We start from the raw sequence: 17,659 nt of genomic DNA, 5'->3' as shown, positions 1-17,659 counted from the left end.
GTTATCCTTTTTTTGTGTGTTAGTTTGAAAAGTGTTAGAAATGAAACCGCGCTGGTTTGCTAATCCAAGGCAACGTCTTGGTCCCTTTAACTCTTGTAATGAAGTAAGTTTATACTTAATTTCAATTGTAGTTTTTATTGTACCAAACCTGTTTTCTTCTTCACCAGACAAGTGGAGGTGAATGACCCTTAAATGATTGGTAGATGAGGTTAAAACACAATAATAATGTGCCAAAAGTAAATGAACTTCGAAACACAATGTTTCAGAACCTGAAAAGAGGATAATTCAAACTCAAACTCTCTTTTATTATACAGTTTTTTAAACACACATGAAAGAACAAATATTGCATCAGTGTTTTTTCTAACAAACAAATACCAGTATTAAAATGTTCTTAAAGTTCCAATAATATTATGTATTTTATAAGTCCTGAATAGGTTGAGGTGGTTACACTAATTACTTTTCCCAAAACAAACAAAAAACTGGAAATAAAACATCTAGGAAAAAACACATAAAACAAAACAAAATTCAGAATGTCTCCTTAAAGACACTAGACGCCTTTGGTAATTGTCAAAGACCTGTCTACTCTCTCGATGTATCCCAACATTATGCACAAAATAACAAACCTGGGACCATTTTATACTTTAAATACTTTCACTGATATTATCAAGATGAGAAAACCAACATATTTGCGCAGCATTTACTTGAAATACCGTATGTTATCATACAAAACAAATAAATTGACAACTAATTTCAAGAAATAATATATACAAGTAGAAAAAGGCAGATTGTCTTGAAAGGTTGTAACCTTTAAATATTTTTGGTACAACAATTATTTTGTTGGAGTTTTCTTAATGTTCTTTAACCATTTCAAATGATGTGTTACATGTATTCCTCAAAACTTTCCCAAGTTGTATATAGGTGGTTGCTCATAAGCCATTGGGCCAGTTTTGAAACATCTTCTTTTTGTATGATCAGTTGATGTATAGTTTTACGCACGGACAGTTATCCCAGAAAGAAAACAAACTATCCATGGCATTTTATAATAACGTGTTGTTGTTACTTTGTTTATTCAGGGTTTAATTGTTTAATTTTCTGAAACCAAATTCTAACAGTAGTTCTGAAATGTTTAGGAGGGAATTTATTTTTTAATATTTTGTTGGAAAATGGTTGAACCAAAACACTATGTTGACCTTGCTAATCTTTTTCTTCAAGATGGGGGAAAAAAAACAAAAGATTAAAAGAATTCACAATTTACTACACAACAAAACAAAAGTGCAACCAACTATTAGAAAACCAATTTATGGAAGGAACTTCCAAAAGTGACACCTATCAATCTCAACCCGTGCAAGTGCATCTTTAACAATTTATCATATTGATGTGTACAAATGTTCAAGTTAATACAAAAATAGAGCTGATTAAAAAATTAACATCTCCAGTTATAATCTGATAGATATTTTACCCAATGATAGAAGAACAGAATATATATCTATACAAATTTTTGTTTTACCTTGTGACAATACTGAGTAACCTTTCCACTACCTGCAGCAGAATCAGATTACAATTTGTTCCTTTTAGGTAAACAAATTTTTACAAACTGCATCAAAAATAAATTACCTAATTTAATGACATTCATTAATAAGCTTCAAGTTAGAATACCCTCTCATATATCTTTTATATAAATGATTCTTCAAACCATTTGGAAGACTTTGAGATTCGATTCCAATGTACACAGTTAGTTAAGCCACTTAATACATCATGTTTCCACATCAAAAGGAATTTGCTTATATACATCATTGTTCGGTTTACTGGTCCCATCTGGGGAAGATATCGGTCGGTAGGAGTATAGGGCGAGACAATGGAATAGAAAGACAACTCCTTTAACAATCATTCCTAGCATCATGACGTAGATAGAGACATCGGTACGGTTATAGAACCAACACTGTCCGCTCTCCTCACATTCCTTGTGCCATAATGTACAGGTTGTGTCCAAGATGTACCCAAATAAGATTGGTCCAGGGATTGCTCCTTTAAAGACAGAAAGATTAAATGGGAAGCTATTTAATAGGCTGGATGTGCAAAGTCCGTGGATGGATTAAATGCTTTTTGGGATTATAGTCTCTTTGAATTGCTACTTTCACGACTTAACATGAACAGATTAAAGGAATGCAGTTCAAGTATGCAAAGTCTTGCAGATAATTGTATTTAAAAAAACGTTTTAGTAAGATCGGTCGTGGGGTTGTTCCTTTAAACATGGAACGATTTAAGCAAATGTAAATGCGAATTCAGATATACAATATGCTGGCTTAACGTTGTTGCTGTCGCTCATTTACAAATTGAAAGATTGCTAGGTTTAAGCAAGGTCTGCACATACAATAATTTTTCATGTGCTGGTTAAAAAACAATTTGTTAAATGTTCTCTGCATTGTCTTACCAAATGCTCTGACCAAGAATCCATGTAATCCTAATGCATAGGCCTGCTGGCCATCTGGAACACATCTAGAAAAAATAAAATGATACAAAATACTTCAAATATCAAGGGCATAGGGCCTATAGGGGTGAATTGTAACAGCGAAAATAGATTCACTTCACGTGAAAATCTTGAATGGCTTAGTATTGAAAGAGAAGGTTCTTTTTTATCACACAGGGTAAAGTGACTAACTTGTTCCATATTTTACTCAATGTGTGTTGCACTGTATACTCGGTACTTTTTTGAGTCACACATGTATACAGACATATACATGTCTGCACGTGGGATTCAAACCCATGACCTTTGCCATTCTAGATTACACAGCTTGCTTGTAGCTAGAGGCGGGTCAAATTCTATATCTTAGCAGCCGTTACGCTAACAGTTTTAGTTTTCTTTGTTCTATACATAAATAAATGACAGCTGTACATGTAACTTGACAAAAGACTGCAAAAATATAGCTGGACAATTGTATTAACATAGCCATGGAATTGTAATAGGCAAGTTTAATTGTTTACACATTTGGTAATTGTCAAAGACCACCGAGTATCTTCAGTTACTTGGTGTGGGCCAGCACTATGTATAACACAACAAACCTCTGAAAAGTTGGGCTCAATTGGTCATTGAGTTTGCAAAAAAATAATGAAAGAAAACACGTTGCATAGAATTGGGTGCTTTCGGATACCTGAGAAAGACTTCAAGCCTGAAGTTTTTTTCCCAAATTCAATTTATTTTGGTGAAAACTAACTTCTTAAACTACATTTAGGTTGGCACGGTTGGCTTGTGCGTAAAGCGCTCGCTTTCTCACCAAGGTGACCCCGGTTCGATTCCCGGTAGGGGGCCGTATGTGAGCTGAGTTGTGCGTTGGTTCTCTGCTGTGCCACGAGGGTTTTCCAGACTATCCGGATTCCTCCCTCAGGAAAAAATCAAACACTTTCGATCTTTGCTGTGCTCCACGTGGTCATAATGGGTTGATGTGGCTGGCAGCTGAATGCGCCCTTGCATGCCTGCTTCTCGAACACGTTGTAGCCGCATACTTCGCAATTCAGCTCTAGCTGCGAGTAGGGACAATTAGCTCCCCAAATTATTGATTACTTCAAAGGATGTGGTTTCTAACAATGTTTTATAATATCAACAGCTCTCTAGTGCGCTTTACCAAGCAAGCTTTTATGGTCATTTATTTTTGGAGCAATTACCAAGTTATACCCTGCCTTAAAATTATGCTACTGGATAATAATTGGAAGTTGAAATGCATTGGGTACATTTAAGGTTGGTCACTGAACTAAAATCAATTTAGAGATACAATCATAATTCTGGTTGGAATCGCTCCAGCAAACAGACAAGGCTGGGGGGTCTTGTGTTTGTCAACTAAAAAATAACACTCTTTCAAAAATGATGTTTACATGTTGACTCTGAGTCTCGTAAATATCTTTCTATTCTATTGAGTAACAAAGTAATCACTCATAAAGCAAATTACTCTTATATTTTTAAAGGCATTGGACATTTTTGGCTATTGCTCAAAATTGTTATTAGCATAAAACTTAATTGGTAACAAGCAATGGAGAGCTGTTGATAAGTATAAATTATTGTGCGAATTGGCTCCCTCTAACGCTAGTAACATAGTTTTTTGGGGGGTTTTCCACTCAAATAATAAAAGACTTCAGCTGAAGCAGTTTATTGTGCATCTGAAAGCACACACATTTAAGCAACAAGGGTGTTTTTAGGTCATTATTCTTTTGCAATTTCGATGACCAATTGAGTCCAAATTTTCACAGGTTTGTTATAATACCGGTACATCAAGTGAGAATTCTGGTTTTTGACAGTTACCAAACGTGTCCAGGGCTCAATTTCACAAAGAGTTAGGACGAGTCCTAACTGAAGATTAGTCCTAGGAGATATCAAAAGTGTATGGCTAGTCCTAACTCGTAAGCTTGGGCGATATCACGATATTATCGTATATCGCGATATTAATTTGGAAAGATTTCGATATCGGATGAATTTGGTTTTAATCGAAATATCGATACACGATATCGATTAAATATCGCGATGTATTTGCTAGCTGAGACATCTCGCACCCCATAGGTTTGGAGTAAAATCAGAAGAATATGTCATTAGAACACCTCTCTTTTGCTATGACTGCTCTTCTTCAACTTTCACTTGGAGTTTGAAGACTGATGATGTCAAATTTAATTAATGGCGATTATATCGAACAACGCGATATATTGTCGGCGATATATCGTGAATAAAATAAATCGATATCGCCCAAGCTTACTAACTCGAGATAAGACTATAACTCTTAACTCTTTGTGAAATCCACCCCAGTGTCTTAAAAATAGAATGTCATATTATTGATTAACCACCAACCTTAACATGATATTGAAGGCTGGTACCCCGCTCAGAAAGTACGCAATGATAATTGCAGTAAGGAATACAATGAAGAGACCAAGCTGGCCGCAGGTCGATGGACAGAGACCCGGCGTTGCACTGCCTGTACCAGTGCCATTTAAGGAAGTACACAAACAATCATTATAACTATTTGTCTGAAATGACATCAAAAGGAGAAATAAAGAATTGTTAAATACCACAATGATTGGAACTTTGATGATATATTAAATGATATACATGTAAGTGCTCCTCATGATGCAGTACCTGCATAGACCTTTTCACAAATACCCATTGCACAAGCGCTACCTGTTGAATGAGGTGCAGGCTGGTCTAGCTAGCGACCAAACTTGATTGCTAGCTAGACCAGCATGCATGCACCTCATTCCATGCCTATTGCTCATGTACCGAGTATTTGCGGTGTGGTCTACATGTATGTGCGCTTATCACGCATGAATGCTTGCTTATTACTAGAAATGCTTGAACAGTTCATGCAGAGCATGTGCTTTGACGGCAATGCTGGATGGTGTGATGCGTACTTTGCTCATGTGCCTAGTCCTCCAACGTGGCAGAACTGCTACATTGCTATAGTAATGTGATGTTAGTAAGAATGGGTTATTGAGCCCTTGTGAACAGCACCTCATCATAATGCGCATCTACAACTTCTGCCATTTTGGGGAGTAAAATTGGCGGAAATGATAGGCGCTTCTAGTCATTATTGGCCATGTTATGTGAGGCAACTTACAGGCACAATAAATGCCAAGCTGGCAACAACCAATCTCTCTCATACCATAAAAACATTGGTTTAGCATCTATGATTATGAATTGCACATTACTCAATTGTTTTAGGTGTGAGTGACTCTTCTTCTCTTGATTCACAAATAATCTTACCTGGGCCCAATTTCTTAGAACTGCTCGGGCAGAGCTGCTCTTTATTCCGACATGTACCCCTATGTTCCAACACCCAAAAGCCCGGTTCATACTTCATGCGAATGCAAAGCGAATTTGATGTGAATTTGCATCACAACCCTCCTTTCACAGCCGTATTCGTAAGTGAGTCGAGCACAGTTCAACTGCTGCGAAATTGTTCGTTGTGAATTTGTTACGTCAACATTCGCTTCGCATTCGCAGGAAATATGAATCGGGCTTTATGTGCCAAAAATCTTGTTATTTACACACGTTAAAGCCCAGTTCATACTTCCTGCGAATGCGATGCGAATTTGATGTGAATTTGACAGCACAACTCTGTTTTCGCTGCGATATTCGCAGGAGAGTCGCGCACAACTCAACCCCTGCGAGTTATTTGTTGCAAATTTGTGACGTCAACATTTGTATCGCATTCGCATTCGCAGGAAGCATGAATCGGGTTTTAGGATTCGGATCAGGAAAATACACTCTGACTGGATTCCTGTTCATAGTTTTGCCAAGGAGAACAAATTGAGAAGCAAACACTTCTGCTTCATTTGCTCCAGGAAATTGAGCCATGGTAACCAACTTGGACCAGATAATAGAAAGTTATCTTAGCGACATTTTTATTGCCTTCTGGTAATGATTGCAAAAATTATCCTCAAACCTTGTCATGTACAAACAAATACAAAACATAATCTTACCTTGTCATCGTAGTTAAGGCAGCCAGCATGGCAGGCACTGAAGTAGATCATTCCATTCTCACCACACACTGGTAAATAAAATTCAGTTGAGCATTCACAGGCCAAATTGCAGGAGCTTTCCAGCTGAATTTCAGATAATGACCTTGGAGAGAAGGGGGAAAAATCAGATTGAAGATTTTATTACAAATAATGCCATAATGTCATTGACTAAATATAAATTAACAAAATTTCTAGTAACTTTGTAAAAGTTTCTACAAAAGCACAAGAACAAAGATCTGCCATACATTTTGAAACCTCCCATAACTGTTCCCCAAAGTGTTACTTTGAAAAAAAATTGTAAGGCTATTGAAATTTTGAAACAGCATATCATTAAGGACATTTTTAAACTATAAAAACAAAAAAATCATGAAAATTTGATAAAAATGTCCTCTTGGGGGGTGTGAAAATCCTCTAATTGTACAGAATGTTACATGTTAGATTTTTACAGAGTCTCTTAGAGATGTTTTAAGGAATGAAATAATGGCTGATAGCAAGGGAAAACTTGTTCATACTCTATGAACATCATACTTGGTGGCTGGCACTATAGATGCCTGCACTCAGATGACTTGATCTAGAACGTTTGACTAACTAAATCGTACCCATTTCCTTGGTAGTTTTTGAAAACGCCAGCTAGTGGTATCTCTTCACATCTGAGAAGCAAACCCAGCATGAGGATACCGTCTACAGCTGTAGCGATGATGCAGAGTTTCAGCAGCCCTGGTATCTTCATGTTAAAGCGTTTGATCAACCAGCCACTGAACAAAACTGAACCACCTCCTGCAACTGTGGCAATCACACCTATGAAAGATGACAATTATGTACATTAGTATATATAGCTGTTATGCATATTGATTAAGGTTTTAAAGGCAGTGGACACTATTGGTAATTGTCAAAGAATAGTCCTCACAGTTGGTGTATCTCAATACGCATAAAATAACAAACATGTGAAAATTTGAGCTAATCGGTCATCAAAGTTGCGAGATAATAATGAAAGAAAAATAACCCTTGTCACACGAAGTTGTGTGCGTTTAGATGGTTGATTTTGAGACCTCAAGTTCTAAATCTGAGGTCTCGAAATCAAAGTCGTGGAAAATTACTTCTTTCTCGAAAACTATGGCACTTCAGAGGGAGCTGTTTCTCACAATGTTTTTATACCATCAACCTCTCCCCATTACTCGTCACCAAGAAATGTTTTATGCCAATAGTGTCCACTGCCTTTAACCATTGTGAGGTGATGCTCTTTAGGTTATTATTTCCCTGTTTGACATTCAAACTACAAATATATAAGCATTGTGAGGTGATGAACTCTAGGTTTTTAGTTCTGTTTGACATTCAGTTACTGCAAGTATAAATATTGTGAGGTGATGCTCTCTGGGTTATTAGTTCCCTGTTTGATATTCAGTAACTACAAGTATAAGTATTGTAAGTTAATGGTCTCTAGGTTATAGTTCCCTGTTTGACACAGTAACTACAACTAAAGTATTGTAAGGTGATGGTCCTTATGTTATTAGTTCCCTGTTCGACATTCAGAAAATTTAAACTATTTTTGTGACATCACTCTTTCGATGAAAGTGTAGATATTTTTTAAGAATCTACTTATTTCAAAATCAGCAAGATGTAGTACACCAAGCTAAATTAATCACAAAAACCACCTCTGCTTGATCACGAGATACCCCTTAAAGCCAGTGGACACTATTGGTAATTGTCAAAGACCAGTCTTCTAACTTGCCTTATCTCAACATATGCATAAAATAACAAACCTGTGAAACTTTGAGCTTGATTGGTCGTCGGAGTTGCGAGATAACTATGAAAGAAAAAACACCCTTGTCACACGAAGTTGTGTACTGTCAGATGCTTGATTTCGAGACCTCAAATTCTAAAGTTGAGGTCTCAAAATCAAATTCGAGGAAAATTACTTCTTTCTCAAAAACTACTCCACTTCAGAGGGAGCCGTTTTTCACAATGACTTTTACTACCAACCTCTCCCCATTACTCGTTACCTAGTAAGGTTTTATGCTAATAACTATTTTGAGTAATTACCAACAGTGTCCACTGCCTTTAAGTGCCGTGAAGCAATTGTGGTTTTAAGGATACAAGTCAGAAGTGTCTTGACAGATTGGATTCGAACCCATGCCCTGATGGTTTTATTCTAAGAACTTGAGTGTGCCGCACAAGACCACTTGGTTGTGAGTTACTTTTGCTCCCTTATGTGGAATATCTTATTGGCCAAGTCTAACTAATAATATGGCGGTCTATATACTTGTTTCTACTCAATGCTAAAAAAGGTATAAAACTGTTGTGTTTGAGTGGTGATCTAGGGAGGTTTACTTATTCATTTATTTAACTATTTATTTCCTTTCTTAACTCATGGTGAGCCAGATCCATAAACAAAACTTGTCTCCATTTGGGCCTTGCTATTAGTATGTGAATGATTGACAAATAATAATTGAGTAGTTGGTGAGGTTTTGGAAAAGAGGCATTAGGTGTTTTTTGAGGTCTTATAAGATTATCCCATGGTGCTCCTATGATTGTATCTCTGCCAAAAGTCCTAAAGGCACTTGACACTATTGTATAATTACTCAAAATAATTGTAAGCATAATAACCTTTTTGATATCAAGCAATGAAGGGTTGTTGATCATATAAAACATCGGCCCCTGTGAAGTAAATGTAGGTTTTTAGAAAGAGGTAATTTCTCACTCATAAGTCTTCAGGCCTGAAGCCTTGTTTAGGCATCTGAAAGCACACAAATTTGTGCAACAAGGGTGTTCTTCTTTCTTTCATTATTCTCTTGCAACTTCGATGAACAATAAGTCAACATTTTCACAGATTTGTTATTTTATGCATATGTTGGGATACACTAAGTGAGAATACTGGTCTTTGACATTACATGTGTTACCAAAGGTGTCCAGTGCCTTTAAACTACAGTTTTAGCTTGATTGGAGGCAGGGGGTTGGGCAGGTTGATCCATTCTCAGTGATACTTACCAACTATAAGGCTTGCATCACCGGAACTGACTCCAAATTGACTCTCAAGAAACTTGGGTAAAAAGGCCTCCGAGCCAGACAGGAAGATGAAGTCTGCCGTCAAGGCAACATTTAGCAGTATGTATGTAGGGTTCCTGAGTAAAAGTTTGGTGGCTGTGGGCATGTCGCGCCACGTCAGGCCAAAGTCTGCCTTGCTGACGATTTCAGCACCAGATTTAGCGTGTGCTTGGGACACGCGGTCTGCTCGCAATTTTTTAGTTTCTGTGAATAAAAAACAAAATGAAAAATTAGCAACCAAACAATTTAAATGAAGCTGTTTGTTAATGTTTCCAGAACAAAATATAACTTATGAACACTAGATTCAAATTAGACTTTGATAGGAATTGTAAACCTATTTCACATAAACATAATTTGTTTTACACCGTCATTGTTAAAGCACTTTCCCAAGTTCTATGAAAAGAATCCACAGGCATATCTCTTTTAGGTGGGATGTGAACCCACCTTTGCACTGCTAGAGCAGATGTCTAACACTAGACCACTACGAGCTAGCCCGGTGGCTAGAGGCAGTTGGAATCGGTGTTAGCAAAGCAAAATCCAACCTAGTGATTTGCCCGTGGCTTGTTTTCACAGAAATTGGGAAAGTACTGAGTATACAGTGCTTCAAACACACTGCTGTAAGGGGGAAAAAAACAATTTATATTCTTTATCCCAATGCATAGCTATCATCTATTACTTCACATAAAGCGTATAAATATGGCTGTGCTTGCCCAGTTTGCCATAATCTCTTTTCTACCCAACCTGGGTTGTTTTTTCTTCCGGCTTTTGTTGGCCAGCTTCTCTTCCTCAAAAATGTCCTTGGCCCGATGCCAATCCTGGACCAAACTCATGTTTCAAATTCATGTTTCATGTGACAGCTCAGGAAATAATCAACACAGTTTTCAATGACAGACTTGAATCAATAACCAAAGGTTTGATCAACTCATGAACTTCCCCCCATTATTATTCGGAAGACTTAATAATAATAATAAAACGGAAACTTATATTGCGCAGTTACCTATATAAATATACTCTACTGTGCATTACAAGGAATACAAAAAATGCAGAGAAAAAATTAAAAAAACAAATACACAACAAAGAATTAAAGACACCGGACACTATGTGATTGTCAAAGACCAGTGTCCTCACTTGGTGTATCTCAATATATGCATAAAATAACAAACCTGTGAAAATTTGAGCTCAATTGGTCGTAGGAGTTGCGAGATAACTATGAAAGAAAAAAACACTGTTGTCACACAAGGTTGTGTGTTTTCAGATGCTTGATTTCGAGACCTCAAGTTTTAAACTTGAGGTCTCGAAATCAAATTCGTGGAAAATTACTTATTTCTCGTAAACTACGTCACTTCATAGGGAGCCGTTTTTCACAATGTTTTATACTATCAACCTCTCCCCATTACTCGTTACCAAGTGAGGTTTTATGCTGATAATTATTTTGAGCAATTACCAATAGTGTCAACTGCCTTTAAATGGGTTAAGTAAGCAAATAGGTTTTTAACTTAGATTTAAATAACTTACCCGGGAGTTCTACGGGGAAACAACTCATCGGTACAGCTATAATAAGAGCAAGTATTGAGCAGAGAAGAAAGCCTAGCCACCATGCCCCAACCCACTCTCTGTTTGAAGAATCTATGGGCAGACTGCAGAAGGATGAAATAAGCAAGATATTACTGTAACTGTCATCCAAGAATGAATACTGCTGAATCAAAATAAAATATTACTCTATAAAAGCACTTTCATTTTATTACTTACTGAGCAACAAAATATGTCAGTTTTGATGTCATTATGCAGTGGATGTAGTTCTTTCATCCGATAAGTGCATAACTGCATAATTATCTGCAGAATTAACTTTAGCTTTAGATAAAAAGTGTATGATATTTAAAAAAGCACTATTATTCCAATAATTATTATTATTACTCCAATACTAGGCCTATGCTGCACTACATTCCGTATAATGGACACTATTGTATAAATTGGGCATCATATAGACATAATACACAACAATTTACAACTGTAATAAATACCAAGCATTCCATTTAATAATGGAAACTTGACTATGCACAGTTAACTATACTTCATCATGCTTTGCTAATCTTTTCAATTTAGAACAGTGTAATTAAACCAAGGTAATTATGAGCAACACAAAAGAATGAGCAACAAAATGATCACTCATGTTTGTTTTTGCACATAACGAGATTGTTCCTTTATAAATAGCAGTCTAAAGTCTGCTAGCTTGATGTAAAACACTTGTTAGTTTCGTTAATGCATGACCACTGTGCGAAGAATATGCTAAGGTATATACATGACTCATTCAACATGACCAATACATTCTGCAGGGGCCAGTATAAAACACTGCCATCCAAATATGAAAATGAACCATGCAGATAAGCAATGTGATATTCATCCATTAGATAGTTTGATCATTTTGATGTTTTTATTTTACCACCTCGTCACGATGAGATAATTAGTTGACCATTCTGATATAAAATGATTCATCTTCAATAATTACTCAAGTGAAATTTGTAAAATATATTGTTCTGAACTGTGAAGCTTATTTCACCAGACACCTTCACAAAATGTCTGGAAAGTTACTCTGTACATACCTGCTGCAATTGATTTGTTCTGTATGCTTTATGTCCTCATTTTATTTTATCATAAGCCAATGGTAAAATACAACTTTCGCCAGAATATTTCATATTTTTTGAAAAATCATAGGGCGCCCAGAATTGGTATAGAATGATAAAGTTTGTCTAAATTGTACAAAAGTTGTCTATAAGATAAATAAAATACTACCCTCCAAGTCGATGAATTATTTTGTAAACCTTACCTTGCCTGATCTATTTCGATGAAGTCTGTGAATAACTTATCAAGTATGAGACCCGCTAGGGTAAATCCTATGGCTGGACCCAAAGCACAGCAAAACGCATAGATACCTTTTCAGCAACACAACAAAGACAAAAGAAGAATTACAATTCGTTATGTTTGAATAACTCAATTTATTTAAAGTCAATTTTGTGTTTTATATTGTATTTTTTTCACCACAATGCCGAAGTTCAAATGTTAACTTTTTCTTGGCGATTCAAAATCCTGAATGTTAACATCGAATTGAAAGTGTCTGGAATTAGAACACTTTGTTTGTTCGGATTCTATTTCAAACCAACCTGTTCAAATCAAACTTAGGAAACAGCAGGAAAAAAAAGGTTTTCATTTTATCGATCGGATTTGTTACTTTGTATTCACTTCCGTACATGCTTGCAATCCAATTACGTGTTATTTTGGGGTCTTCAATTTCTTTGATACGGTTGATTGATTGGTTGATTGACTTTTTTCTTTGGGGGGGGGGGGGTGGGTGTTTCGACTCAAGTGCTTCCCGATTTTTATTTTGTTTTAGAATCTCGAAAAAAATCTCGAAAGAAATTTTGTTTTCATCGATAGAACAATCAAACAAAATGACAACAACTTTAAAAACGATGCGGATGACGACAGTGATAGAAAAAATAGTGTTATAATATTAACATCACAACAACAACTTTCTAAATATTAACAACAATTTTTAGCAAAGTTTTTTCTTACCTATAACTATTTTAAAGCAAAGTTTTTTCTTACCTATATAAAGTCCAACTGACTCCATTTTAACGCTTTCGTCAATGAAGGCTGGTCCAAGTGAGTACACCGGCGCCGAGGCTATCCCAAAGAAAAGATTCGCCAAAATAAAAACATACCAGTACCGCGATAAACTCGTGATGCTGGTTTCGGTGTCCGGGAGGCATTCCACTGGTACCTCAGCCGGGTTTTCATCAGTCTTATGTGAGCAGACACCGCTCTGATTGCTGACTGTGAACTGGTAAAGATCAGTTGTGAAGTGTGGCAAGGCAAAGACGAAAGACCCTGCCGCAAGACTGATCAAACCGAGAGCAAGCCATAGCGGTCGATTACCTCGTGCTCCGCAGTAACCCACCATGACCAACAAGATGGCGGCAATGAGATCGAAAAATGATGGTAGTAGTCCTAGATGAGAGCTTGACAGTTCGAAACGTCTTTCTAAGCTACTCACGGAAGAATTTATGAGTCCATTTACAGCCATGCCTTGGATGATTGCAAAGAAACATATGCAGAACAACAGCCACGGAGCAGTGTTGAATCTCTGTAGACATTTTGGTTGCCATGAACCCCAACCACACCGAAGATTGCTATCGGGGTACGATAGCTTTACTCCAGGTTCGCAGCGTTCTAGTTCCGACCCCTGGCACGCCATACGAGCGGGATCTTCTGCCGTCTCCTCCGCCATTGCAGGCGAGTTCGCGTTTACCTCAAAATCGTTCTTTGCCGCCATTACCTGCTCCTGCTTGAAACAATAAATTAGTGGAGTGATAGAAGATATGCTAAGACTATCAAGTTCGGGTTGAAGAAACTTTTGAGAGAGCACAAGGAAGTGACTCACAGAACTATTATCACGTCCTAGAATTCATGTCTGATGTCTAAGTTCATGAGAGCAAGACTGACATGACACTCTTGAGCTAGAGGCCTTCTCGATGTCAGCCCGTAGTTTGAACTTTCTTGTCAATTAATATCGGGGTCTTCAAGGAAGTGCCATGCGGCATAATTGTTAAAAGTGCTTTAGATTCATGGCCGTTTGTTATTTTGGCTAACAACGTTTGATAACGTTGAGTCAGTGTTGTGACAGAATAACAGACAATGTTATTTTCAGGTTTATTGAGGAAACAGATAAACGTCCTGAATTGTCTATTTTTATTAATTCTCTAAAAACCCGCCCGCATTGTAATTTTCCGTCAGCAATAATACTCAAAACCAGGCTCCAGGCACATTGCTTGTAGGTTTCATGTTTTTAATACAATCAGCAATGCCATAGTCCCATGATCTTTGGCCATTAATAGATATTGAGTTGTATTTGAAAACATAATAGCCATGCTGATCCTTAATATAGTTGTCAAATCGGATATTGCATTATATACAACCCACCAAAATTAAAGGCATGTGGACACTATTGGTAATCACTCATATTTATTGGCATAAACCTTATGATAACGTATAATTGGGAGAGGTTGATAGTAAATCAAACATTGTGAGAAACGGCTCCCTCTGAAGTAACGCAGTTTTCGAGAAAGAATTAATTTTACACGAATTTGATTTCGAGACCTCGGAATTAGATTTTGAGGTCCGAAATCAAGCATCTGAAAGCACACAACTTCGTTTGATAAGGGTGTGGGGTTTTGATTTCATTATTATCTCGCAACTTCGACGACCACATGAGGTCATTTCACAGGTTTGTTATTTTGTGCATATTATTATGTTGAGATACGCCAAGTAAAAGTAAGAAGACTGGTCTTTGACAATTACCATTAGTGTCTTTAACAGATTGTTTATGATAAATCAGGAAAAGGTTGGTGTAGACAAAACATCGTTTAAAACTTGTCCATAAGGAGTAATAGTGTGTACTTGCATACGTGGCCTATATATCAGTAATGCCTATAATAAAATCCATTCGCAGCCATACGGTCGCCGCGGCATAAGTATGTAAGCGTTATTTAAAAGATTAGGTTTATCCAATTTTTGTAAACCATAGGATAAGTTTGCAGTTTTCAGTTTTGTCATGGGGTTACTTGTAATAGTATAACCATGGAGTGATTAAATAAAAACAAATTTGACACCACTTACTGAGTCCACACACCCCAAAATGTGGGTGTGTGGAAAGTGGTGTCAAATTATTCTTATTATCAATCACTAGGGCCTAGTGGTAACTGGAACAGGATCGTAACCCTGACGGTGTCACTTTGGTACATGGTAGGCCAATTTTTTCACAGAAAAAAAGTAAAGGCGACATTAGCCAACTTGCGGACGTGTGGTTCGTGTCAATTATTTTCATTGTGAAAACTTTGTGAAAGTTTGTGAAAGATTTTAAAAGTGTCAACTGAAGCCCGATGTGCCAATGATTATGACCCAACATACATACATTCACACACAAAGGCCTAAAAGAAAAGCAGCTCACGAGCACACAATAGATTGGGTAACAAAATACTATTCTGTGATAAAATTTTGTTTAATTTGAATATTTTCTATAAATCTATCAATAGGCCCATTGTACAATTTTTGCTTCAGTTGGACTCGCTTGAAAAACAGCTGTCTCAATTTTTGCTTGTGTCGAAAAAAAAAAAATCACATGCACTCTCCAATATAATCGAACAACACTAACTTGAACACCGAGTTTATGTCTTTACCACGCTGGTCATTTTTGGTATTTACTCAAAATAAAAAATAAAAACTGACTTGGTCAAACGAGCAATGAAGAGCTGTTGACAGTTATAAAACATTGTGAGAAACGGCTCGATCATATAATTGATTCCGGAGACCTCAGCTGAGGTCTCGAATTCAAGCATCTGAAAGCACACAACTTGTTTCTTCCATTATACTCTGGCAACTTCGAGACGACCAATTATTGAGTTCAAATTTTACAGGTTTGTTATTTTATGCATTATGTTGAGAAACACACAGTGAGAAGACTGGTCTTTGACAATTATCAGTGTCAGTGCATTATAAAGGGATATACATTATGTTAGCCTTTCTGTTCAGTTATTGGGATATAATATGACCGACATTGAGGGGGATACAGTTGGAAACATTTTTAAACCTGCTCAGTGCTTTTCGATAGCACTCTATACCACGACCAATCCAGGGTATATGCAACAGCGATAGAACAGATGCCTCAACTGTTGTTGGTTGAAAAGTCAGTAAGTAATTGACCTATTGATGAGAGGAAGAAAGGGGGGGGGGATACCGCTTCATGTGAAGTAAAGTCACTGCTGTTCAAGTATAGGGGATAACTTTCCCATTTGCCCCAATAAATCATCAACTCTTGTTGAGGTTAACTGTAGTTTTATCGTGACAATTTTGGTATCCTATTTCGATTGAAGTGTTGAATAGTCACCCAATTGGCCTGGGGCGGATTTAACCACTAGCCCTATCTAACAAACTTGGAAACCTACCTTTCTCGCCACACCGTTTAACACATCCATTCGTGCTTTGTGGGTTTGTTTTCCTTCCACTAGACTGCTGTGATGGGCGCCGTTTTATATCATGATAAACGCAACAAATGCAGACGGTTCAAATCCAACCAAAAGCTGCTCGTCGCCACGAACGTATCTACCGTTGGTAGTGTGCATGATGTGGCATGATCACGGGGAATTAGTACATGAAACCTGAACTACTCATGCGGAAAATACAATACCGAGAACCTCTCGAACTAACTGTTGTCAACTGCCAGATCTGAACAATAACAAATAAAACTATAGAGAGCACGTACACATAGGAAGCTACGGGGATTTGTGTCGACTGTGTACAGCGTAACACCAGTGCACACCTTAACATCTGGTACAGGGAGCTCTCGTCCTCTTTATTGATATGTAAATTTCAATGACAACCATGAAAAGGAATTTTATTTGCTACAGGAAAAAATAGGCGTTTGAGTGGATGTGCCTTTGGCTGTACAACAAACTACATCCGTCATGCCCGTTCGAAACATACGAGTTTAAAACCCAGATTGATGAAACAGGGGATGATTTCCAGACTCAGTTTGCAACATGTGGCCAAGTTTGTCATAGATTAAAACTCATCCATAATGCAACATAACGGCTTTAGTGACACTGTTTAAAATGTAGGTTTTTCTGGAATAAATTAAATACATTTCTCAGGGACAGCACTCGTTCATATTGCGAAAGTGTTTATTTTGGAGTAAGGGAGTTATTGAAGAAACTTCACAGGGTCATTTTAGCATCCACTGCCAGCCAAAGTTGGCACTTCAACATCTCACTGACCTTTTTTTATTCGAAAGTTTGAGTGAAAGAAAATCATTTTGCCTCTGGTCTGTCACTGACCCGAGACCTCTGGTGCCATTGTTTGGTATCTGACAGAATGATAATTTTTAACCTTCAGTCTATATTAATAATATCAATTGTGCTCTACCATTATGAACTTGTTTGAAGTTTGGGTCAACAGAATTCCGTTCTGATAAAGTCCGGTGTCACTTTTTAAATATTGACCTCCTATATAGGATTGGTTGAGGTTTCAGAATCGATTGAGGTCTGACGAGCTGGGGGACATTAATCGTTTG

General features: G+C 37.2%; 1 protein-coding gene across 1 annotated transcript; it reads right to left on the bottom strand.

Annotated features, from left to right (window-relative positions):
- Nucleotides 1-553: 553 nt before the first annotated feature.
- On the bottom strand, nucleotides 554-16,838 carry LOC117288626 (solute carrier organic anion transporter family member 4A1-like). The gene is made up of 10 exons (XM_033769549.1): nucleotides 16,536-16,838; nucleotides 13,141-13,876; nucleotides 12,362-12,467; nucleotides 11,053-11,174; nucleotides 9,481-9,741; nucleotides 7,095-7,293; nucleotides 6,457-6,598; nucleotides 4,829-5,004; nucleotides 2,432-2,496; nucleotides 554-2,025 (listed from the first exon to the last, which is right to left on the bottom strand). Exons 1-10 carry the CDS (start codon nucleotides 16,563-16,565, stop codon nucleotides 1,754-1,756), a joined length of 2,109 nt encoding a protein of 702 aa, XP_033625440.1. The 5' UTR covers nucleotides 16,566-16,838; the 3' UTR covers nucleotides 554-1,753.
- Between the last annotated feature and the right edge of the window lie 821 nt (nucleotides 16,839-17,659).

The sequence above is a fragment of the Asterias rubens genome, chromosome 3 (genome assembly GCF_902459465.1).
Source record: "Asterias rubens chromosome 3, eAstRub1.3, whole genome shotgun sequence".
Lineage (NCBI taxonomy): Eukaryota > Metazoa > Echinodermata > Asteroidea > Forcipulatida > Asteriidae > Asterias > Asterias rubens.
Note: the sequence above shows the minus strand (reverse complement) of the source record. Positions and strands in the feature narration are given on the sequence as shown.

Coding starts and splice junctions, on each gene's coding strand:
- LOC117288626 (XM_033769549.1), bottom strand. CDS start 16,565: ATGGATGTGTTAAACGGTGTGGCGAGAAAG. Junction 9,742..11,052: donor TTTCCCCGTAGAACTCCCGG/GTAAGTTATTTA, acceptor TTTTATTCACAG/AAACTAAAAAATTGCGAGCA. Junction 2,497..4,828: donor GCCTTCAATATCATGTTAAG/GTTGGTGGTTAA, acceptor TATTTTTTCTAG/ATGTGTTCCAGATGGCCAGC.